Source organism: Colius striatus, chromosome 8 (genome assembly GCF_028858725.1).
Source record: "Colius striatus isolate bColStr4 chromosome 8, bColStr4.1.hap1, whole genome shotgun sequence".
Lineage (NCBI taxonomy): Eukaryota > Metazoa > Chordata > Aves > Coliiformes > Coliidae > Colius > Colius striatus.
The window spans coordinates 36,134,042-36,158,668 of NC_084766.1; the positions used below are offsets into that span (position 1 = coordinate 36,134,042).

Here is a 24,627-nt window from a genome sequence, read left to right on the forward strand (position 1 = left end):
GCATGGGTTATTAAATTGTCAGAAATGGTTTTAACAGGTAAGCAAAGGGTAAGAGCTCACAAGGCTTTTGGAGGCTGGAGGCTGCCACCCAAAACTACTGCTGTGCTGTGGTTTATTAGTTGTAAGTTTATTGGTTCTTACGGGTAACAACAGCAGTGATGGGAGTTGAGTCTCTTGATGTAGGTGTCCTGGGCTCATCCAAGCATCTCAGACAGACTACAGCAACACTAACATCACCTCCATGATGCCAGATACTCTAGACAGGACATCTTGTTTTCATCTCCCTCTTTTCTAAGAGCAGAGCCTCACTCCCTCTTTCCATTTCACTCAAGATGGTATCAGCTTCTGCTGTATTTTCCTTCATTTTCTTCTTTTCCAGTCAGAACCCCTCTAGAATGACCCTACTGCTCTTCTTCCAAGCTTTTCCATCCTACTTTCTCCTTCTTCCTGAGACCAGGGAGGGGTAGGAAACAATGCACAGGCAGCCTCAGACACAGCATGCTGCAGATTTATAGAGGCCTACTGGTGCTTTCTTTTTTCTTTTCCTATTCTTTCCCCCAGCAATTTCTAACAGACTGTTTTCCATTTAGACCACTGACCTGACATTTTCATGAGACTATTTATTGCTATATGAAGTCTTGTTCCTCTATGGCCAGTGTCAGCTCAGTACCCATCATCTTGTATGTGATGTTTGGAAGGTGCATCGCTCTGCACCGAATCCCATTTGTCATCTTAATGCCCAGTCCAGTTGTCTGAGAAGGTTCCTGTGCAATTCTTCACAGCCAGCCTTCATCTCTACCATCCTAACTAATACCATCAGGAAATTCAAGACTATTCCTCTTCCCGGGCTCTTTATGAATATACTGAATTGTATAGTCCCCAGGACACATCTCATGGCTATATCACAGCAGATCTCTTTCCATTGCATAAAATCCATGATTTACACCTGGCTGGATTCCCTGTCTTTTAGCAGAATTTTTGCCCAACCAATATTCTCTCATCCTACAGCTGCTTAGTCTCCTAAAGAGGCTCTGGTGAAAGGCTTTGGTCTAAAGCTCCTCTTAACTCCTAACTGGCTGCAACAACAGCATCATCCCTTCCCATCCACTTGTTAAGTCCTTCAGAGCACTGTGATAGGTTTGTAAGACAAGATTTCCTGGCACAAAAAGCTCTGATGACTCGTCCCTGACACATCACAGCTGCTCAGGCACTAGCTCTTAATTACATTTGGAAGTCATTTGTCAGACTTCTGGTTTACCAATTTGCAGTTTTCTGATCTCCCTTGCAGCCCATTATAAAATTAGCCCTATTTGTCACCTTTCAGTACTCAGGGACAGAGCTTTTAAAAAAACCCCTTCTGTCTTCCCACGTGTAATCTATGTTAACTCTCCTTCCACAGGCAGCACAGCACATAGGATAGTTTTGGTAGTATACTCCAAAATGAAGATGGAGCTTAAATGGTCTATTATCCTTGGTCAGGTGTTGGCCTGATGGTGGGCAAGCTGGCACCAGCTGTACTGAAGATGATGACCAGCAGGTGAGGCTGTGATGGAGGTGGTCAAACAGTCCCTATTGCATTAGAATTTCCAGAGTTGTCTGAAGGAAAGGTGGAAGGTGTGCTACAGACACAGCTCTGCACCCTCATGAATTCATTGCTACCCTACTACTAGGGCATGTCAGTGAGTGCAAATCTCAACTCAGGGCTAATATTTTCCTTAGAAGAGGGAGAAACGTCCCTATCAACCATCTACATCCACATCCTCAGGCTGATGTAGAGTTCTGATCACTGATAAAACACAGCTAGCATATGGTATCGTACAGCTTTCCATACCATAAGGTACTGCAACACTATTGACAAGCCTCAGCAGGTGCAATGAATGGGCAGTGAATTATTCATCTAACAGGTTTTCTGGTGCCACCTAGATTATAGCAGTAAATTCCATATGAATTTAACTGAGCCCAAGCTGCAGTTTTCCAATATGAATAAAAAGGAAAAACCTAGAAAGAAGAGACAGATCAAGTCAGTGCCTGCTGATGTTAAGTGGCTTTGACTTGAAAAGGTATTGCTAACATTCAGAAGTGAACACGAGAAAGATAACTGGGTTAGAAAGACATTTGCAAACTGCTTGCACTCTATTGACTCTAAACAAGAAGATAAGCCTGCTTCCTCCAACCTTGTTACCCTGAAGAATGAGTGAACTGTCAGGAAATCCTTATGGCTTGGATAAATCTAATACAGTGTATAGACAGGGTACAGCAATATCTCCCTGTTTTAACTGCCCTGATCCATTTTGTCTGCAGAACTGTATTTATCACAGGAAACAAATCCTTCATTGGCTGATGTATTTAATTCAGATAATCTGAGAGAAGTTCAATAAAGCCAATGAGCTTGGGATGCCAAAGGGATAAGGATGTCAGCTCGGATATTATTTGACCCCTAGGTTTTGCCTATCTGCTCCTGATCTGACACACAGACTAAACGAAACAGAACGACCTCTGGAGCAGTAGCAATCTTTCTGGGAGGCAGTAAAGGCTGTGTCTGTTAGCAAGGTAACTGGCTAGTGGCAAAGAGAAATCTCACAGTGAAGGAGGGAAAGGTCTTGTGCCTAAAACATCAAGATGGGTGCAGTGAAAAAACACCTAGCCCGTGTTAATATTTATATAACTATATTAATATATGAATGACTTTTCATATACAGAAACAAATCTTCAATTAACACACAGCAGCTTGTGAAATCTGAGCAATGTTAATAAATTTATGTTGAGTTTACTTTAATAGCCAGTAGTTTAAGGAATTGCTGTTGTTAGGAACATGACTGTTATTCATGGTTACTCTGTTGGGCAAAGCACGAGAGAGAGTTTGTTCTCTAACTGTGAACTGAGCACATTCTTAACTAAAGCCCTGCCTGAACTTTAGCAACTCAAAGGCAAGTCAAGCAGAAACCCCCTTTTCTGAGGACTCTGAGGTTTAAGCCGATAAGATAGAAGCAGAGAAGGGAAAGTTTTGCTTTACACCAAATAACATTAAACATGTCAACCCAATTCTTGACTGTTAGAAACCTGCAGACAGGAGGTGAGCAGTAATTCTCAGGTGCTATCTTACATCTGGCTCCCCACAGTCGCACTCCTCTCCATCTTCCACATAGCCATTCCCACACTTCTGGCCACCGAAGGACTCCTTGCCTTCAGGCAAGTTAAACAGACACATCCCCACTCCTTTTTCCAGGCTGTTTTCCAGGTCCTTTCTGCTGCAGCTACTGAATACCATAGGAAATGGATAGCTAGAAGAGAAATACAGGGAGACAAAAAGAAAGGTTATCAGCTGAAAGCATTGCTCTTCTGTCTTGCTGGTGACCTTTTAGAACATCTGTGCACAAACAAAAAGATTGTGTTAATTTTTTTAACCCTTTAGCATAGGGTTGAGATGTAAGAATTCACTGTAACATTGAACCAAACCCACTTGTAATAGTTTCTGACCCGAGTAAAGGGATTACTATCTTTTTCACTTCAATTTGTAGCTGCTGTTAAGGTTGGAAACGTTCCCATTTGGAATTACTACTCCTTCTTTTGTATACCTAGTTACAGAGTAAATCTCGGTGATGACTCTAAAGAAATGCTGGGCTTGCAAGGAGGATTCCTGCGTTTACAGGACTGCAAAACACCCCAATTCTCCTTGGCAAATTTAGCCTCAAATGGCAAACTCATTCATCTTGTTCTGCAGTAAGGCAAACCTCCTGCTCTTCTCAGAAAGAAAAAAAGAATAGAGAAAAACAGTGAGTTCCTTGATAAGAGCCTGCTTCTGCAGTTCATCAATGTCCAGCTTGGGAACTGCGTGATTAAAGCAAATACAGTTCTTATTTTAAACCAGGATGACTGTAAAGACACCACATGGCTTTGAGATGTGCCCATGGTTATGTTGAATCTGTATCATAACCAAGTCATAAAACAACATCTCCCCCAAGACTCGGTACCTTTGTCACTGCTGCTCTGTTGTCCAGCAGTAATTCAACATTATGACAGCACAGGGAGGCAACCTGTTAATGACTGGACTTTATTCACTAAATGCTTCCCATCACTCATGTGTTATTACAGCATAATCTTTACAGACAATCAAGATAATAGATGGAGGTTCTGCACTGCTGAACTTCAGACTTCGATTAACCTACTGTTGCTTCTAATACCCTGCAATGAAAAAGCTTGCTTTGTGAGTGATGATGCCTACAGGTATCAGAAGGGCATCATTTCTATACAAAAAACAAAAGAGAAATGTTTGTCGATTACAAACGTGATAGAGCTTCCCATGCTGACAGAAGGAGGTTAACTAAGATCTGCTGGAAAAGTTATGGGTACCTTACACAACAGAATTTATTTAGTGCCTGTTTAAAATTGCCCCTCTCACAGATTCTTGTGCAATAAAACAGACAGCTCGTTGGAAAAGAACATAAACATGACTCTGAAGAACATTTTCATGTATCACTATAGGGCTTGTCAAGTTAAACTGAACAGCTGTGTGATTCACTGACACACGACTTCAGAAAGTTAATAGGCATCTCCACTTCAAAAGATGATTGCTGGAAAATAGCAATGTTTAGGCAAAATGACAGAGTTTAAGATAAAGAGAGGAATTTCAGAATGGCGTGAGGTAGGAGTCAGGCTGCTGGCTGCAGCTCTGGGCCCCAGGGGAAAACAGGGAAGGTACTTGGAGAGATGAAACAGAAAGTAAAGGCGCTTGGGAAGCCTCCTGCTGACCATTTTCTGTTGAGCAACTAGAATGTTCTCAACAGGACACCATAAACTCCTGTCCTGCTCAGCCTGATTGGAGAAAAATGCCACAGTGTTTTCTGTACGTGACTATGAACATGTAGATGGATGTACACTGCTGTCAGGGAGCAGATAAACATCAAGGAGCCCAGATACATCTGACTGATAAATCCTGCACAAAATAGATGACTGCTTGTTCAGACACGAGCCCCGTATCAAAGTGTGAATAAATGAGTACTGCATCATCCAGGCGAGATCCTTCACTTCAGTGACACACATTTACTTTGATATCTGCTGAGATGAGACCAGGAGATATGCATACCTTACACAGACTGATACCAACTCAGGAATACAAATAATGCATTTTTCCCTCTGCATGTATGTCTCAGCCACACAAGGATCATGAGAGTACCTCATCAGTCAAAGCTGTCAAAGGGCTGTTCCTTTGTATCCATGAATCCTCGGGGTCATTTGCATGAATGTGAGATGTGTCTGTCCATCACTGGGAGAACAGAACCTCTCCTCTGTACCAGAGGTGAAATAATGTCATTGTTAATGAATGAAGTTTCTGTTTCCCCCCAAAGGAACTTCAAGCTGTTTCCTATTTTGAACTAAGAAATCCATTCATCTTCTGGCTTTTCCTGCCCCTGACGTTGATTTCCTCGGCTGACATCAGTGTAGCACGTGGTACTTGATGAAACTTTCTGAAAATACATGTTCTTTACCAAGTAAGCCCAAAACAAAGCAACACAAACCCAGAGATGAACAAGAGAACAACTGAAGGGTAACCAGACCATGCAAGAAAAGATCCCACGTCAATTGATGCCAATTGGTATTTCATTAGAAAAACAATTGATCTCTAATACTGGGATATTCTGACACACAACTCTTTTTGCACCAAAAAAAAATTCCCCATGTAACAGCCACAGCATTTGATCTCTGAGATTTCAGGCTGTCTTTGTAATTTTAAAGCTGTTTTATCACAAGCATGAATTACCTGGCAGATGGGAAGGGAAGCTATGGCTATCAGATGTCAGTAGCATTAGGCTTGATGTTTAAGTGAATCTGGACGTTGTGAAAGAAACTTGTTCTCTGACCTAATGCAGAAAGCTTCCTTTCAGAAGGACCTTACCTGGAAAGACTACTTTTGTGTGGGAAAGGTAATGGGGTCTCCACAGTAAAGTCTTGACTTCTCTCTGGAATTTCAGCCACATGCTAAACAAGGATATTTGTGCCCTCTGTGCTCAGACACTTATCCTGATGGAGAATCCCTCAGCTACTAGCTAATATAGGCCATTGGGGAGCCTTCCAGAGGTAAAAAGTTCATTAGCAATCAGTATATTCCACTGTCCTCCACTCAAGACATTTCCTTTTACAGATCCTTGTTTTTTCTGCAGTTAGGAAGAGAAAGGAAGCTTTAGTCCAACCTAATTCCTACTCTAAGATGCTGGATAGCCCACACATTTTCTACACTGTATGAATCTGTTGATGGATCAACAATGGATCATTTTGTCAAACCATTATGGCTGTGGGTACAACTCTACAGAACCCAAAGAATGCCCAGCACTACATCAGTCTCTTCAGTGGGTTTACAGCAAGAAAACCAATTTCATAGTCTTTCTACCCCTCTTCAATCCACAGCATTCCCCAGTGTCTCCTTGGTGCTTAAAAGATGTGCTTAACCTCTAGCAATGAATATCCTAGTTCTCAGCAAAAATAGCTTTGACTGCTCCTGCAAATGAGAGCTTCACAGTAGTAAGAGGAAGGCTGGTAATTGATTCCTTCAGAAACAGTCTGGTCTTGTCCCATTCATTTATATTTCAAGCACTCAAGCCATTCAAATGCCAGTTTCCTTTATGCAGTTTTGCATTTAGTTTGTAGTACATGGGTCCTTTCATTAACTAAGTGAAGTGGCATCATCATTGTGTCAAGTCCCTTCTAAGAATAGAGTGTTCTTTGTACTAGCATCCCATTGCCCAGCATAGGCTTTTTTCCCACCATGAACTATAAAAGTTCATCTCTGCTATCTCCATTTCAGAGGCATTCCCCACTCCTAATGGGCTCAATAACAAGACAGTACAAGCACAGAGACAGAGAGTCACTGCCCTAGAAAATTACAGTCTTAAGAGATCAGCCAGCCAAAGCATTCAGGAGAGACAGAGTAGCTGCTGATTCCTGCAGCAGATCAGCACTGATACCACTGCTGAGGCTGGTGTGCCACATTCACCACTGCTGTGTTCCCCATGGCTCCATCTGGAAAACACCTGGAGGGTCACTGCCCTGGGCTGCAAATCTTTGCTCCAGTTCCAACCCTACCACTGCATTGCAGCAATACCTTAGGCAAAGCCATCTGAAGTGAAACTCCATTGGTTCCTCCCAACCACAGCTACCTACATCTTCAGGCATCAAAACACTGAGTACCTCAGTTCTACCTCTTCTGTCTTGCTCCACCATAAAACACAACGTATTTTGCTGCTTCTCAATATTCTGAAACCAATATTCTGAAAACAAACATTCTGACTATGGTGATTATCACTATGTCAGATTGTTCATTTTCTGATTCATGAACTGCAGGACATTTACAAAGGGATTGCCTTGTTGCCCCCAGAATGTTGGTGTATACACACACACATGCAGTACATGTATATATAAATTATATATCTATTTATAGGGTTCATTTATTCCAGTTCATAATGCAACCTGATTGTTCAGCATTATGGCAATGTTTATACAGAGCCTCTTACCAAAAGGCCCTGAAGTGTTTGATAATTATTCACTCAATTGAAATGCACAACAGCCCCAAAGAGCTCTATTAAGTACCACCAGGCCCTCCTCCCTCAGGTAATATGATAATTGGAGATTATATTAATTTTAAAAGGGCATTTTGATTTTCCAGAGCATACTTACTGAAACAACTGTTGACTAGCTAATTCCTGAAGGTGAAGAAAACTCTGACTGTGCTTTGTCCAGAATGCTTGAAAAACCCCAAACCTGAGACACCATAACTGGAAATAGCTAGAGCATCATCAGCCCTTTTTGGGAGCATGAAGGTACTCAAAGACAAGGAGGGTGCTGAGTCCCAGTTCTCCAATGCTCAAAGACAAGAAGAGTGCTGAGTCCCAGTTTTCCAATGCTCAAAGACAAGAAGAGTGCTGAGTCCCAGTTCCCCAATGCTCAAAGACAAGAAGAGTGCTGAGTCCCAGTTCTCCAATGCTCAAAGACAAGAAGAGTGCTGAGTCCCAGTTCCCCAATGCTCAAAGACAAGAAGAGTGCTGAGTCCCAGTTCTCCAATGCTCAAAGACAAGAAGGGTGCTGAGTCCCAGTTCTCCAAGTCAGAAATTTCACAAGTCAAGCACCTGAATTTCCCACGATTTCCATCACAACATCTTGTGAACGTCGTGGTCTCTTTGTGCCTATCTTCATCCTAGAACCCTTTGAGATTCACAAATGTTAATACTTACTCTCCTTAGTCTCCAAAATTCTTTGGCTGTGTAGTGTCTCACAACAGAAGAGGAGGAGAGCAACTCAGATCCTTTTATTGGAGGCAGAGGATGTGAGTTTGAGCTCTCTCTTGTTCAGACTCGATGGAATGACTTATGAACAAATGAGTAGGTTTTCTCTTTCATACCCTAGTCTTAAGTAGGAACCTAAAAAGATGTAGTTTTTAGCTTAAAAAATAGAGATATTTGTTAATTCAATATAAGCAATTCTTCTGTGAAAAAAATGTGAGCAGTAGAGGGAGTAACACACAAATAAATCGCTCAAAGGTAGAAGCTCAAGTGACATGAATGTGTCTAGACCCAGAGAGGTGTTGATTTCAAGGAACTGTGACAACTCTCCAGCCTCTTCTGACTCCTGATCTAACCATCATAATTCTTTTGTGCTAAAAAAGCATCCCCCTTGGCTTTAACCTTCCAGACACTATTACTGTTCTCCATCTCTTGAAAGCAACTTTTTTATGGTCTTCTAAGAGATATGAGCCTACTCGAATGAAATTGAATTTGCTATTAGATGACATTTTTTGACACCTTACCTATTCTGTACAGCGTGTATATTAATGAATTAGTAAGCATAAAGAACCCCACAGATTGGCTATGAAGCAGGAGATACAAACCCAGTTTTCTTTGATGTTGAAATAGGTGTTCAAATGCTACAGATCCCTTCGTGTATCAAGTTCTGTCATTACACATTATTTCTCATGCCTCGTGTTTTAATAGCTATTGTTTAAAAGCAGACAAGTGCCAAAACATGGAAGAGATTTTTAATCTATTATTTAAGCAATGTCTTCATTTGTAAGTACTTTTGATGGAGAAAGACATAAAGGCAGTCTTGAAGTAGATCCCACAAGCACAATGAAGAGAGACTTTAAAGTTATCTGCAGATTCCATCCCAACCAAAGCATTTGCAAATGGCAAGCACCCACAGCTGGGAGGATGGGTTAAAGTGGAGGACTCTTTGGGCTCCTTGCAAGCAGCATGTGATAGAGTTTTGCACAAGGCACCAGCCCTAGAGCTGGTGAGACACATCATTTGCAGCACTGTCGGAAGGATTCAGCTAAAAATGTAAAGTGATTTTTTTATGTGTATATCAAGTATTGAAATGGGAAGTTTACTTCAAAAGGCAACAGATGTCTGACAACTCATACTTATTTTTCTAGCCTATTTTTCACTCCCTTGCTCCTCTTTTATAGTTTTAATCCCTAGAGCATCAATAAAGTAGAGCACAGAATTGGGCCATGTAGTTCTCCATGACATCAAAGCTCTTGCTGTCTGAGTTCACTTTCAGGATTTAAGAACGAGCCTGGATTTCTCCTACAGCTTTTGTCATGTTCACCACATAGTAGTTTTCACATTTCCAATAAATACCTGTGAATATGTCACAGTAGTGGTTAATTTAATTGATGTGTGGTGGCAATGGCTTGCTGTGCTACAGGGAAATTTCCAGGGTTATCGAAAAGAAAGTCTTTCCAAGTAAACGTTCAAACTTCACACACAAATGCTCTAGGTTCATTTTGATTTGGCCATGGGGATCGTGCAGATTCCCAGAATGCATTCAAGTAATGTCACTTCAGGTGTCCCAGCTGAGACCTGGCCTCTCCCGTTAAGCTAAAGGTGAAAACTGAACTATCTGAAACCCTGAAAAAGGCAGATTTCTAATGCTGAATGTGGGGCAGAAAGCAGAGATGAAACAAAGGGCTGCATGCTTCAGAAAAGCACTTTCTGCAAGGAAACTTAATGGCTTTAAACAGGATGCACCATCATGGCTTGATACTTCTGCAGTCACAAAACTGCCAAATAAAACATTATTAGCAGTTACTTTTACTTTGACAAATATACAGCCAGAGTTTTTTCCTGTTGAGAGGCCCATTGTCCCTTTCCTTGCTGTATTTTGGGGGTGAAGCAATACTGAACCAATCAATCCTGACAGAGTTCTGACTGTATGCTGGAGGTATCTGCATTGCAAAGGCTCTGTGGGAATTGAACTCAGACAACTGCTCTTCCTGTTGGAACCAGACAGCCAAGGAAAGTAGCTAGAAGGGGTTGAATTTGCCTCTGGCTCATCTTTTGCTCTGTTTCCTTTCAGACCACTACCTCATTAATAAAAATTTGCTGGATTGCTGAGAGTTCAGGTTTCACAATCTACTGCTTAGAATTTGAGGCTAATCCAATGCTGACTATGGTAAAAGTGAAAAAGCAACAAATGGCAGAGGGAGGGATGAAAAGGCCAGGCCAGGTCTGGTCCCAGGCTAAAGCAAAGCAGGGCAGCAGGAGTACGGTGCCTGCCAGCAGTGAAGGAAACAGGAGGTAAGGACCACAATCAGAATGCCTTTTGTTTAGATTTGTCACACAAAACACATCATCCTCAGCATCTGACAAGCAAATAAAGACAAATGGTCCACCTCCTTGCTCAAAATACCTTGCTGAAGATCAGCTTCCTACCAGTTCCTGGTGAAATAAGAGGCATTGTTTGACCTGGCTTGAGGTGCAGGGCAGCGCTATGTCGTGATGATGCTTCATTTAGGTCTCAATGTGATTTTACAGGCAGCTTTTGTTTTAAGCAGTTACATTCTGATTTTATCCCTTGAAAAACCTTGGAATTGTGTTTTTTTTTAAATAAGTGAGGTGAGAAAAAAATCTCAAGTGACTTTGGGAAGTCATTTGTGAGAGAAGCACTTTGCAGAGAGCGTGTTTAGGTGAGGGAGAAGAACAAAATCGTTTTCAAAAGTCGAAGCAGACCAAGCAAAGGGGAATATCAAAATCAGATCATAACACAGAGAAATCAACCCATGATACTTATTTATGGGCATTTCCTCCTTTCACCAGTACAAGCTCCTGTCCTGACTGTGTGTATATTAAACACAATTCATGATATACTGCACCATAAAGAATGAAAGAAGCATATGCAGTCATCCTTCCAGATGATGCTGTGATCAGGGTGCCCAGCTTGATTTAAAGACCTGTCACACTGTACTTGGCAGGAGCAGACAGATTTGGGCAAGGAAGAGCCTGTACATCAATGACTGCAAGTTAAGAGGACTCTGAGAAAGTTTAAATCCCCCAAGGAGGAACTCAAGCCGGGGAGAAGAGACTTGAGAAGCAGCCCTCTGGACAAAGTGGGTGAAGAAGCTGCCCACCAGAAAGAGCAGTAGCAGAAGCACTAAGAGGATGGAGCTTATGGAAATGTCAGTCAGCAAGGCAAGAGTGATAGAGAAAAGCATCTGAGCCCTGCAAAAGGTGGAAATGATACATTCCTGGGGGAGAGGCTCATCCTGATTTCACTTAACATCTGTACTACCTGGTCTCTTAATAAATCAGGACTTCAAGCCAGGAGCATCTGACTTGCAAGCAGCCCAGCTCAATTACTTTTTTTTTCCCTTTGAGAAGATCCAAAGGAAAGATAAGTGAGGCCTAACAGGGCCAGAAATCAGGCTGCATTCCACCAGCATTTCCACCTTCCCTTCTCCTGCTGCAAGATAAGCACTGAGAAAAATGTAGTTAGTCCTGCATCACCTATATCACCTCAGACAAATGGAAATGGGATTCTTTAAAAGAAGAATCACAAATATGAGATGACAATGATTCGTTTTTCCCAGCTCCCCTTTTCTTTCTCACAGAGATTGAACAACAAAAAGAAACTAATCAGTAGCAACATTGCATGCAATCGTTATTTTAAGCCATGAGAACAGAATGGATCCAGCCATGATCTGAGACGTAGAGATCCTTAAGTGAGCAAATTAAAACCTTCACTCACAGGAATGAAAGGCTTCTGAAGAATCTCATGGAATCCCTGATGAAACACTGGCCTTATTGAAGTCCATAGGAGATTTCCTACCAGCTTTCAGGGAGCCTGGATTTCACATCTAGCGTTGGTCGGCTGCCAGGAGAACATCAGTGATGAAGATGAATTTTCATGGTATGTTAGAAGCAGTCAAAAAGGCTCCCTAGGACACCAAAGTTAATTCAGTGGCTGCACTAAAATAGGTGGTTTCTTATCTTCATCTCACTGCTGGGGCTGTGCCATTTAGATTTAAAAAGCTGAAATGGAGCCTACCTGCATTTCTGCCACCAGAATCCCACAGTCAGTGTATCCGGGACTTTGTAATAGGCTTTGACATTAGAAAAGAAAAAAGAATGACTTTGCAGGAATCAATTGTTGGGGTAAAATAGACATCTTCCCTCTCTGAATTTTAAACATTTTGCACATCTATCCCAGGCACAAAAGGCTCTGTGATTCCCATGACAACTGCGGCAAACGCTGCTATAGGCACCGCTTAATTACAGCGACTCAGCCTTCCAAGTCAGCATCAATTCCTTAAAGTGCTTCAGGGCATACAACACATGTTCAAAAAGGAGCCTTCATGTGACCTTAAGAATATGCCCTTTAAGGTATGTTTCTATTTATACTCTGGGAGTTTGGAATTCATTAACACCAATTAAAACCGGACATCGTGTGCTTGTTTCTCCGTGCCACAGATCTGCGCCACAGATTTATCTCTGCAGCTTGAAAAGGTTCTTTTGATGAAACAGAAAGCTAAGATAAAGAGAAATGTCCTGATATGATTTGTTCTCATGGGTCATGGCAACAGCAGTACTGCAAGAGAAAAATGTCCCTTACAGAGCTATATTTTCTATGGATATTACACTGACAAGACAAAACGCAGCTGAGCTCTCACACACCAGCATCCAAGGCAGCAAAACTGTACCCATTCTGGATACTTCACATTGTAGAAACCACGAGCTGTCCTTAAGTCTCTGCTATAAATAATCACACCAGAAGTAAAATGTGTTTTCATTTGAGAAGTAACCTCTCTCCTTGTCAGCTCCACTTACAGAAAACGCATGCAGTAAATCTGTGCGAGTTCTCCTCTAGCACATAGCAGAAAAGCCAAATATTTCCACTCCTAACAGCCCATCTACTGAAAGGCACTGAAAGACTGAACTAAACCAAAAAGCACTATCTCTTTTTTAAAGACCTGCCCCATAGCTCTGTGTGCTAATTAACAGTGACCCACTCCAGTAACGGACTGGGAAATGTGCGACGTGTTTCAACCAACGCTCCCAATTCTTCAACACGGCTCTTATTTACCACAACAATTAAATCTATCTGCAATGTATGGAAATTATTACCAAAAAGGAATGCCAAATGCACTGCAGACATGGGCCTTCTTGGAGTGAAGTGAAAGACTGGCATAAATCTATTCTGTAATGTCGTGGCTGTTTCCTACTAAAGGAAGGACCAGAATGCAATGTGCTAAATTACTAGGGCATAGGGATATGTTGCTTAAGTTCTTGGGGGTGTTTTTTAAAGCAGTTGCACTGCTGGCACAACAGACCCAGCTCTGTCACAAGCAATTTATTACATCAGTATATCAACTTTATTAAAAAAAGAAAAAGACAACAAAGAAGCCTGTCTTTGTGCAGAGCTCAGCTCAGACTGGTTTGGAAACATAAACAGCTTCAGAGTTTAATTAGAAACTGTTTACATCTTCAAGATAATTTCATTTTCTTCAAATTGTAACAGAGGTAATTCCAGATAGTTCTGCTGACTCCACAGTTCAATGTCTCTAAGCTGCCAGACCGAAAAATGCAAAGGGAGGTCTGTACAGCTGAAAACAAACTGAGGGGTCAGGAAATGCTGTGCTAACTAATAATGGTTTGATTATCTAATGTTCAACATCTCTGCAGCTACAAGACACTGTGAGATGTCTAGAAAGAAGAGAACAAGCCAGTAAATTAAGATACCCTTTCCCACGCCACATTTCTGTTTTCTGTCCCATGTCTAGCATGACCTTTTGCCTTTTTTAAGCTTTTTTCATTTAAAAAATATACTTGGATCTTGTGAAGTGTCGCAATAAGTAGTTTTCACTTCAAATTGATTTGGTACCAATGCTTAGATGCTGTTTTCATGGCATAGCTGACTGTCTCCTGAAGCTCACCTGCTGGAAACCTCTGGAAGGTGTATGCTTTCACATCCCAGTTCCATAGACACTACTTTACAGTCTGAACAACCACAATCAAGGTGACCTTATGTCCCACTTCCTCATTGGGTAAATATTCAAAAGTGTTAATTTTCTACCTGTAAAGTGCAGCTTGGCTGAAGGCACAAAGTATTCTCCTGGAATGCTTAGTACAGACTGACAGTGTGGTATGAAGGTAAAGCCTAAGGCTATAAAGCTGATGTTAAAATTTCCATTTATAAATCAATAGTCACTGCAAACAAAACAGCCTCCTCAGTGCAGTGAAGGTCACAACCCTTCCTCAGGCACAACTTGCATATGCAGTTTGCTAAAAACCCAAAGAAAGTGTTACACAAGAAGTGAATCTCCAAACTGTCAGCCCTGTGGAGTGCTGGAGGTGGGCATGGTGCTGCTGAATGAAGCACAGCCTTTAACCTGTAAGGTGGGACAGAAACTCTAACATAAGTGAGCTGAGCTGCTTGGATTTACATCTGGGGAATACCCATAGCAGGAACAACCTCTTTCTGTCCGTGCTCTCAGCCAACCCAGGGCTATGTGTCTGGGCTGGTATGTCCAGCACAGAACACAGCTTCAGAGACACCCAAAGGACTCTGGTTGTCACACACAACCAGGGAAGAGTTATCTAATCCCATGCTAGAGACATCTTCCCAAGATAAATTCAAAAAGTGTCCAGAACTTTTTGCCTTGTGGGCATCTCCTGTGTTTATTTCTAGAAGTCGAGTAACTGGATGCTCAAGCAGTAACTCAGCTGAGATGGCTAAAGCTGGCATGCATCCCTCAGGAGTTCAGAGCTCAGCTGCCCGCTGCTCATCAGCATCACCTCACCTCAGAGCCCTGTTTCCAATTCTGCTTTGTTTTCACAGGGTTCCTATGAGCACTGAAGTGCAGCAGAATGCACTTCCAAATGGATATTTACTACCCATTGTTTTCGAAGAGACGAGTTATTTTTCTTTTCCAAACTGTACAAATCACTCTCATCCTCCTCCACACACACAGCTTTCTTTTGTTTGTCTGTTCACTTGCTGTGCTTGACCTCTGGCCAGAATCCCTCTTTCTGCCTTGAAGGAGGGTGACAGCATGCCTTTGAAGGAACGCCAAGGCTGCTGTTAGGCTGACCAGCAGGGAGCAATCCTGCCCAACACTCCCTGGCCTCTCCCAGATCACTCTGCTTCTTTCCCAGAATCATGCAGTCTTGGACAAGGCAGAGGTTGAGCTGATCACAATTCCCAGAAGACGTTTTTTAAGCAATAAATGAAGTTTAAACACACAGAGAATGCTGGAGCTGGAAGAGACATCAGAAGATTGTCTAGACCATCCTCTTGCCCTAAGGCAAATCCAGCTGTACCTACAAGACACTGCTGACAGATATTTGTCCTACTGGTTCTTACCAGCTTCCAGTCACAGGCAGTAACAATTCTGCAGGCAGTCCAGTCCAGCACATAATATCAGAAAGCTTTGGTAAATCTACTCTCTCTTCAAATTAATCCTTCAGTTCTTGTCTGAATATGGACACAGAGAACTCATTCATTCTATTATTCACTTTCTAACAGTACTTTAAAATACAGAGAAGAAACCTGTAATCAGTTCCCCTGGTCATGGAGCCTGTCCTTTTTGCATCTACCAAAACATCAGCCTTCTCTGTTGACACAGGGCCTTTGTCATCTGCAGACGAACCATTCAACAGGGAGAAATCACTGACTTGATTTCTCACAGTGCCTCACATCTTTTCTTGGAAGACCTCTCTCTGCTCACTGAACAGTCCTAACCCCACTGACCTTGCAGATTTAATTTGCACACTTAGAACAAGGGGGGACGTGCAAAAGTTTGTACAAGACTAAAAGCCTTCTCTGCACAAGACAAAGCCTTTACACAGAGTCTAAGAATGTATTTCCTGCATTACTTTATTTCCTACACATCCTTTTTAGTCTTGGCCTTGGGATGCTGCTCGTTTCCTATTACAACTGACACTCAGCAAGATGGGAGAAGGTGGAATTCTGATGCAACACTTGCAATGCAGTCTGGTTTGTTCTTTTTACAATTAACCAGTTGCTGACAGCATTTTTGTCTCTCACACAAGTCACATGGAAAAACAAAGGCACAAGGGCACATGTCATGCTCTGATAAGTTTAATTGTTTCAGCTTCAGGGGGGATAACTGAGAAGATTTGTCAGGTTTTGGAAAGGTTTTGCTTTTTTTGCCCTTTAAATGTTCCTGAGACACAAATTGAAAGGGAACATTTTGTGCTGTAACTGTACCTTGCTGGTGCTTACCCTTGCACTTACCCAGTAGAGGGGTTCATGATGCAACCCCCTTTATCAGTAGATGCTTTGCAGTTACAGCCCCTCTCCAATGTATCATGGTTCATTCCAAAGTTGTGTCCCAGCTCATGAGCCAGTGTGACTGCTGCACCTAGTGGGTTTTCTGAGTGGTCCTTAAAAAAACCCAGAAGAACTAGTCAGTATATAAACACAGTTCAAAATCCACATCCCCCCTCTCAGGTCCATCTTTTGCAGTGTTTGATAAACTTACCAGGTGTAGTTACATTGTTGTTAAATGGATCCAATTTCATCCACATACACTAAGGGCAGGCTGGAACTTTTGGGACAGCCTGTCTATCTTGGCCACCCAGTTTGCCCAGTGCATTAGACATTTGAGATGATTGGGCAGCTTTGAATATCTGGGCCATCTGTTTATTTAGGGCTTAAAATTCCCCTGCTCAATAAATCCCTCCAATTCCTGAGATATGGTAGAAAACAGTCACCCAGATGTGAAGTGCTGGAAAGGGTAATTATTTTTGGGTGAGTATGAGTGAGGATGAAAGAAAAGTGAGAAGATTCTTCATGCCAGGAGGGAAATCAGCAAGAGACTCTACTCAGTCTATTTAACATTCTTCCAACTGTCTCTTTAAGATCAGAAAGTCCAAGGTTTCACAAGCCTTGTAAGAAGAAAAAAAGTGCCTTTGAAAACCTCCTTTTTAAAGTGAAAACACAAAATAAGTCAAAATCTTCAATGGCCTCTTACTGACGCCTATGAATATTCTACGTGGTGCGTCAAATCGAAATATTAACATTAATCTTCATTGAAATGCTGATTTTTGGGACAATTACTTCAGAGAAATTCACTGTATGATCTGATTACAGGCTGCTGATCAGAGTGATGTTTTGGTTTAACCGCAAATAAGAGACTTTTCCACATCGATCATTTTCCTCAAGGGGGCAAAAAAACCCCTACATTGTGCTCATATGAAAGCTTTCCCTAAAGGCACAAACATATCATATAAATGCACATGATCCACTATTTACCAGCCAGTAAGTGGAATTACTGTGTACAGCTGACTGCTCTAAAAGCATATATGAATATATTCCATTTAAATAACTCTTTTGCAGCATCTAAGCCAATCTTCAGTCTAAAAAGAAGTGAAAGGTAAAACTGTCTAAAACGTTAGCTATATATTAATGAAGCCCTTAATACATGAGTTGAGGTAGATTTAAGAGTTTCCCTTTCGTCTGTCTGTACTAATATTTTTAGTAAATAACGTTTCAAGCAGAGAACAAAATAAAGAAGAGACCACAGTAACTCTGAAAAGAAGAAAACACCGCTCCTGCCTTTGGAATAAGCTGAAAAGAGTGTTATCTTTTAACAAAGGATTTCTTCTCAGGTTTTCCTGACTTTTGAAACTGTAATATAACAAACTTGTGACCAACATAACAGCTAGTTTTTGTGCAGCTATGTTTTGAGATGTCTATTTGCTGATAGAAGCTGTAAAACCTGCTCTAGGGAAAGAAACAACAGGATAAACCCATGCAGCAAAAATTATATGTAGTAGCCACAAATATATAGACTCCTGCACAATGCCTACATATGGAGATGTCTCACCTAGATACTGGTCACATACAGCTTGATTTGCATTGAATTCATGGTAATTCATGAAATATTTACAGAATTCAATGTAATCAAACCTGATGTCATAAAAAGAGCACCTCTTCCCACTCAACTGGAAAACAATCCAGGATTACAAAACCAATGAACTACTTCAACATAATTGACCAGCGACATGTTGGAGTGATGCCTTGAAATTAGGGCTATGTGGTCAAGAGACAAAGTCCTCTAAACTTGGAGCTACCTAGACAGACAACAAACTGAGCTCAGCTGTTATTTGTCTATCTATCTATCTATCCATCTGTCCATCTATCCATCTGTCCATCTACCCATCTGTGTCTTCTAGTGCTGAGCAGATATTATATTTATGTGAACACCCCTAAAGCTGGCAATTAAAAAGAAAAACAAGACTTCACCCAGTCCACTCCAGACCTAGAGCAATAAATGATCTGTAATGTAATTTGGATCTTGACTAGGCAAACAATTATTGCAGCCCATGCGGTTCTCATTACTTGCTGAGAAACACTGGAATGCAATTTTATCAGTTTCCAGAGATGGTTTTTAAAACAAGGAATGTGATGTCTCAGCAAAAGAGGTTATTTGAAGACAGTATAAATGAAGATTATCAAAACAAACAGTGACATGTCCCATTTGATACTGAGACCATTTAAATATCACAAGGATTAAATAAATGAATAGCAAAGTGACACTGATTTATTCCATCAGGGCCTTTTAAAGTCAACTTGAGCAGTAAAAGTCATTACCAAACAGTTTCCCAACCACTGAATAAGCAGCCATCTACTATTAAGACATTATAAGCTGTTGCACAAAACACCCAGCTGCTTTCAGCCAAACTCTGCTTCGTTCCACTGAGACTCAGATCAAATTGTGCTAATAAAACACTGGCACCTACAGCTAGAACAGGCAAATGCCCCCATCCTTATACCTTCCACACACTTTCATTCAGTTGGAGGAACGAGTTTCCTAAAACACACTTTTACTTCATTTAAGCTGTTCACTGAAATGCAAGTGGCTCAGTTCCACCCTGCTCCTCTAGCCCAACTTCTCACTACAGTCAGCAGGAATTTGACATGAGAACACCACATGACATTACAGCAACACAGCAATATTTTACTTCTCAACCCATGAATTTAAGGGGCAGCCTTTTGAAACAGAATGGAGGCCAAATCATGTGTCGAAGACTTGTTTGGATGTCAGATTTTGTTTGGCCTTTCTATAACACAACAGATCTATCACAGTACAATAAATTACAATGCTGTGAAACACCGAGAGCTTCTCATGCTCAGGTAACTGCTCTTACCACTTAAAGTGAGTAGGAGACAGAATGTCAACCACCACTGAGAGAATCCAGCCCCACAGAAAGGGGCAGGCTCTGAGAGAGGCATGACAGAGGAATTCAGGTCATGTAGCAGAGCTGACTGTCAAAGCAGTCTGGAAAACCAGATCATAAAAGAATGACTCCAGTTTCTGTATTCAAATGTTACTTTTCATGTAACCTCTCCACTGTCTCTTCTTTCAGAACAGTTTGAGAGTGAGAGGTGTTTGGTATGGAGGGTTTGGTGTGGAGTGCCAGATGGATAAGGTGTTCACTGGGTCATAAGGATGGCCAAATGTTCAGCTGACTAGTGTTGAGATGGTTCAGTGCTATAGTCTCCCAAGTTACTAGTTATTCATTCTTTTATTTGCCTATATTCCAGATTTAGAGCTTCCTTCTGTAGGTACTGCTACATATAAAATCTCTTTGTTGTACACACCTGACTTAGCCTTTGTTAACTGGGAGGGGAGGTGAGGCAGCTGCCCATTTGGGTTTTGAGGGTGAGTGTTTGCTTGTTTGAGACTTGGCTCCTTTTTGAGGATTTGCTTACAGAACTGGAAAACATTTCCAGCTATGCTGTGCAAGCCTTGAGTTAATTTGCACCTCAAAAGTTACAATTCACTGAGATGGGAGTCTCTGGGAAACATCACACTCCCCTGCACAACTGAAGCTGCAGCCTGGCCACAATTCACACAGACACTGGGTTTCTCCTGGACAAATGAATCAGTCTCTCCTCTGCCAGAGCACTGAGAGCACTTTAAATAAACATTGATTCTTGTTTTCTTGTTACTGCAATGAAATATTTGTTGTTGTTTCTGTTGAAAATGACAGTTTCCAGAGCAGAGAGGGCTGACTTTGCAGTAAAACACACTGTAGCATATTTTAAAGCTTATGCTAAAAATTCAAAGGACAGAAAAGTCATCATTAAGGGCATCTCTGACTGCAGATAAAGCCAAAGCAGTGAATGCTGGCCTGGGGGAGAGATGGATGCAATGGAACTGTCTGCCTCATACATGCTTTTGCCAAGATTTGGAAGTGCACACTTTTCCTCCCTTTCCTTTTGTACCTATCCCCCAGGTACTCAGTGAAGAGCTGGAACAAACACCAATTAGAGACTTGGCTTCTAAAGCTACTGAGAGACTGAAGCCTTCATCTTTTCTACAATTTTGACATAAGTTTCTCCAAATTATGTGATTTGATTCTTTCCCACCCTTATACCCCAGCCTCACTGCTCACTTAAACCCTCTGACGTGTCTCCACATCATCTTCCACAAATGCACACATCACCCCAGCTTGGTATCTCATCCACCTCTCCAAGAGATCTCAAAAGAGCCCTGCACTGTGGACCAACCTCAGCTTGGACACTAGTTAAGAAGGAAGGAAATGCAGGAGCTTCAAGGGGCTGTGTCTCTGGGCTGACTCTGCTACATGAATTGTCTTGAAGCAAAAGCCTTAGTGTCCCAGGCACTGGGTTAGCCCCAAGCTTAGAAGACACAAACACTGTATGTTGTGTGTTCCTGAGCTCCCACTGTATTTATCCAAGGATCTGCAGCTTAGGTGTCCAGTAGAGCTGGAGAGAACCATCACATCATGTAAGGTGCTGGAAGCCTTGACAAAGCTGCAGGAAACAAAGTTTTTCAGCACATGCAGGCTGAACTCAAGAGACTATCTAGAAGTTTTTAAGGCTCCCAGGTTTTCTGCTCTGGGGTTGAGCTTTGAGGTCAGCAGCTGAGCCTGCTAGTGTTCTGCAGGCTCTGGGAGTCCACATTTAGTTTTATTGAAAGTGTTTCTATTGCAAAGCTTAGTTAATGTAAAACTCCTTCCCTCACTTCTGCACAAAAAAAAAGAGAAAGAAAATACTCCAGAACTGCTTCCAGAAATGGGCTAAGATGTTTACTTTCTCTTCACTATGTCTAGCATCTAACAGCAGCATTACCAGTAATGTATGCTTGAGAGAGGCTCAGGTAGAATAAACGCTGCCATTGTTTGTTCTCATTGTCTGGCAACGTCATAAAGCCACTGTGCAAGGGTGCAAAATAAGGACCTTACACAGAAAACTCTGTAAATGCAGAATAAAATACATATAATAAAAGATTCAGGATAGACTGCTGACTGTAACACTAGTAAACCCAAGTGCATAACAAATGCATCTGGTTCAAATCCTTCACAGCACCTCAGCACATCATTTAATGCTAAATAGGAGTAGAGGATTCCTGCAAAGAGCTCCTGCCATATTTTAATGCAATATATTCATTTTTTTCACTGTGGAAACTGTCATGTACAAGCAATGTGCATGTGGGTACATGCAACATTGAGACTGAAAACAGGGCTGATGTTCTGCACCAATTGGGCCAGTTCCAAGTCCCGTGCTTTTGCCACTTACCATGACGACCCCTCCAGACTGCTCTGCAGTGCACATGCTCATTATGGGTGCCATGCCAATGGTAGTTCCTTGGAAGTACACCCCGCTGCAGGAGGGTGGGAAAGGAGAAGAAGAATCACAGAATCACCATTCAGTGCCAAGATACCACGCTATTATTTCCAGTCTTGTATTTCTGCCAATCTCACACAAAGATCCCATTTCAAATGTGTCAGCTCCAGCCACTTGCAGGTTTAAAACAATGAAAGGCATTTATTAGTCATGCTGACTTGCTGAACTGACAATGGCAGCAGCCCTGCTACAAGAAAGATCTATTTGATCACCATCCTTTGTGCTTACTGCTGTAATAGGACCCTTCTTTTTTCTCCCCTGACTGAAGCTGGGAATAGAAATGCACAGATAAAAATGATATCTCTAGCTCAAAGAAGAGTTATTTTTATGCAGTGAGAAGTTTGGATGCTACTCGTTAAAATACACAGCCTAGAGTGTAATCATTCCAAACAAAGTGTTATTATAGACTGAGAGGAATCAAATACCTCATGAGGGACAGTTTGGAAGGGCTCACTTTATTCTTACATAGATAATGTAAGAATGCCTATGTAATGAGTAAAGAGCTCCTTTTAATTACTGAGAGGTCAGGTAGGTTTACCTGCACAATGTAAGGAATGGCTCATTGATCAAAACAGTATCTGGGTCAAGAAAGAGATGTTTCTTTTAACCTTTTTTTTTAAGTGTGCTTTTACTTTATTAATTGAATCCAGGAACCAGCAGCAGGGTAAAAGATGCCTGTGCAGTTTGTGACTTCAAAATTGTCACCAAGGCAAACGAATTGTCTGATTTAGACAGCATTTTAAAGAGTCCTGAGGTCTTTCTACTAACCAGCAGGCCCTACACAGTGTCCCCTCAGCCCTGTGTCTGGGATGAGGGCAGGACTGCCTTTTGCGGTATCAATTTGGACTGAGAACAGCTTAAACTGCTTGTGAATTCATACCCTGTGTACTTACCAGCTTGCTACACATCTACATGAGTGGTATTCAGGAAAGGCCTAGGAGTAACAGAGCTACTGCAGAGCCGTGGAAGGAAATTAATCTGAAGCATCCTCCGAAGGGCTTTGCCAAATGCTTTAAGGTTTGCTGTTTGCAGAGGGGAAGGACGTACCCTCAGGAACACAGATGTTCCTCCCAAGCATTTAGCAATTGGGGAAGAATTCAGTACAGCTATTCTCAAAGCACCAGAATCCTGCCTGGTATGAAATACAGTGCCAAGCCTACCTTATCAGCTGGGCATTGTCATGGGGTTTACGAGGTAGTAGTTTTAGCTTTCTCCAGTCCAGAAACTCATGCAGGCTGGTGAAAGGGTCTTGAGAAATAGAGCACTTATCCATGTCATTCCATACTTCCACTCCAACCAGGGCTACTCGAATGTTTAGTGGCCTATAGAACTAAGGAGAGAAGAAAAAATAGAAACATGTGTCTCAACCCCATTTAAGGCCACATTGGATTGGGATATTTCAACAGAAGCTTAATGTGTGTATGAACTTTCCTTGCAGAGGCTCTTTGCAAAGGCAAAAGTAAACACTTGACAGGATTGACTCAGACAAGTATTTCCATGACTTACAGAAAAAGTTCTGACCTGGCTAAGTACCCATAAAGCATACCAGAGATGTGCTACCTCTCTGTGTCACACACAAGCTTGGTGCCTTACTTCAATATGAAATGCCGCAACTCCTTTTACATGTCCTTGACTTCTGCACAGACTTGTTGCAATGGCAGATGTCTCCACGGCCACCTTCCATCACCAGCATCAATGCAATTCGAGAGGTAGAGCCAGTCATGCTGTGCTATGGTTTTGGTTCAAAATAGTAACTGAAAATTCAGCCAGAGTCATGAAATCTTGCTCACAGCAGATAAAAACTAGGGATTTGAGCACTGTGGGCTAATGGCACTATTATCTCACTGGTAAGTGGCAACATTGCTCCAAGAGCAGAGCTGGAGCAGCATTAGCAATGGAGCAGAGACAACAATTCTAACGTTAGACTAATGTGAAGGAAGAGTCAAGATTCAAGAATTGATCAAGTCCAGATTTGTCTGGCAGTTTGAGAAGAGCACATATGGGCTCTTTGCCTTGTTTATATGCACTACAGTCATTTGGATGAAGCTGGCATTTGCTGAGCATAAATTAAGCAGGAAACATAATATATTATAACATGCAAAATGAAATTTGAGCAGGTAACATATAAACACCTGTCCTCCAGCAATAAGTCAGCAAGACAATTATGGAAGAAGTAGAGGTGTCTTATTTTTAATCAAGAATGCTTCTCCCTGAGTCATTGCCCTTGAAGTACCACTTAATAACTTCTCAGCTAAATTAAGATTCCCTCAGTTATAATTTCACTACTGGACTCAACAACACAACAGAAATAAACTATATCTTGTTCAAAAAATATTGTAGAGGACTCTTAGTGTTTATTCTTTGTAGTCAAGGTATTATTCCAAATAAAAAAGCCAGTGTATGTCTCTTATTGCTTTCACTCATTGCTCTCACTCAACCACCCACCTCTGCTTCCTTAAGCACTGCAGCTTTTAATTCTGCCAACTTTCTTGTGCTACATGTCTTACTGACTGTGTCTTCATACGCCCTTTGCTGGCCTTACAGTTGGACCATCCCTTGCTGCTGCAATGGATTTTGTTCTCCAAAGTCCTCCTCAAAATAATCCTTTTTCCATGGGCTGTTCTCTGTGTGACTCTCGCTGCTCTCTTCCCAGGTGCATAAAATCCTAGGGCTAAAGTGTGT

General features: G+C 41.7%; 1 protein-coding gene across 1 annotated transcript in view; it reads right to left on the minus strand.

The window, feature by feature from the left end:
- The window catches only part of ADAM12 (ADAM metallopeptidase domain 12), a 169,634-nt gene that overhangs the window by 26,877 nt on the left and 118,130 nt on the right, over positions 1-24,627 (minus strand). Inside the window, exons 9-12 of the mRNA XM_062001149.1 lie at positions 23,106-23,275; positions 21,838-21,922; positions 16,522-16,670; positions 3,104-3,281 (exon numbers count right to left, since the gene is read on the minus strand). Of these exons, the coding sequence (XP_061857133.1) occupies positions 3,104-3,281; positions 16,522-16,670; positions 21,838-21,922; positions 23,106-23,275 (582 nt within the window). The remainder of the gene's footprint in view (positions 1-3,103; positions 3,282-16,521; positions 16,671-21,837; positions 21,923-23,105; positions 23,276-24,627) is intronic.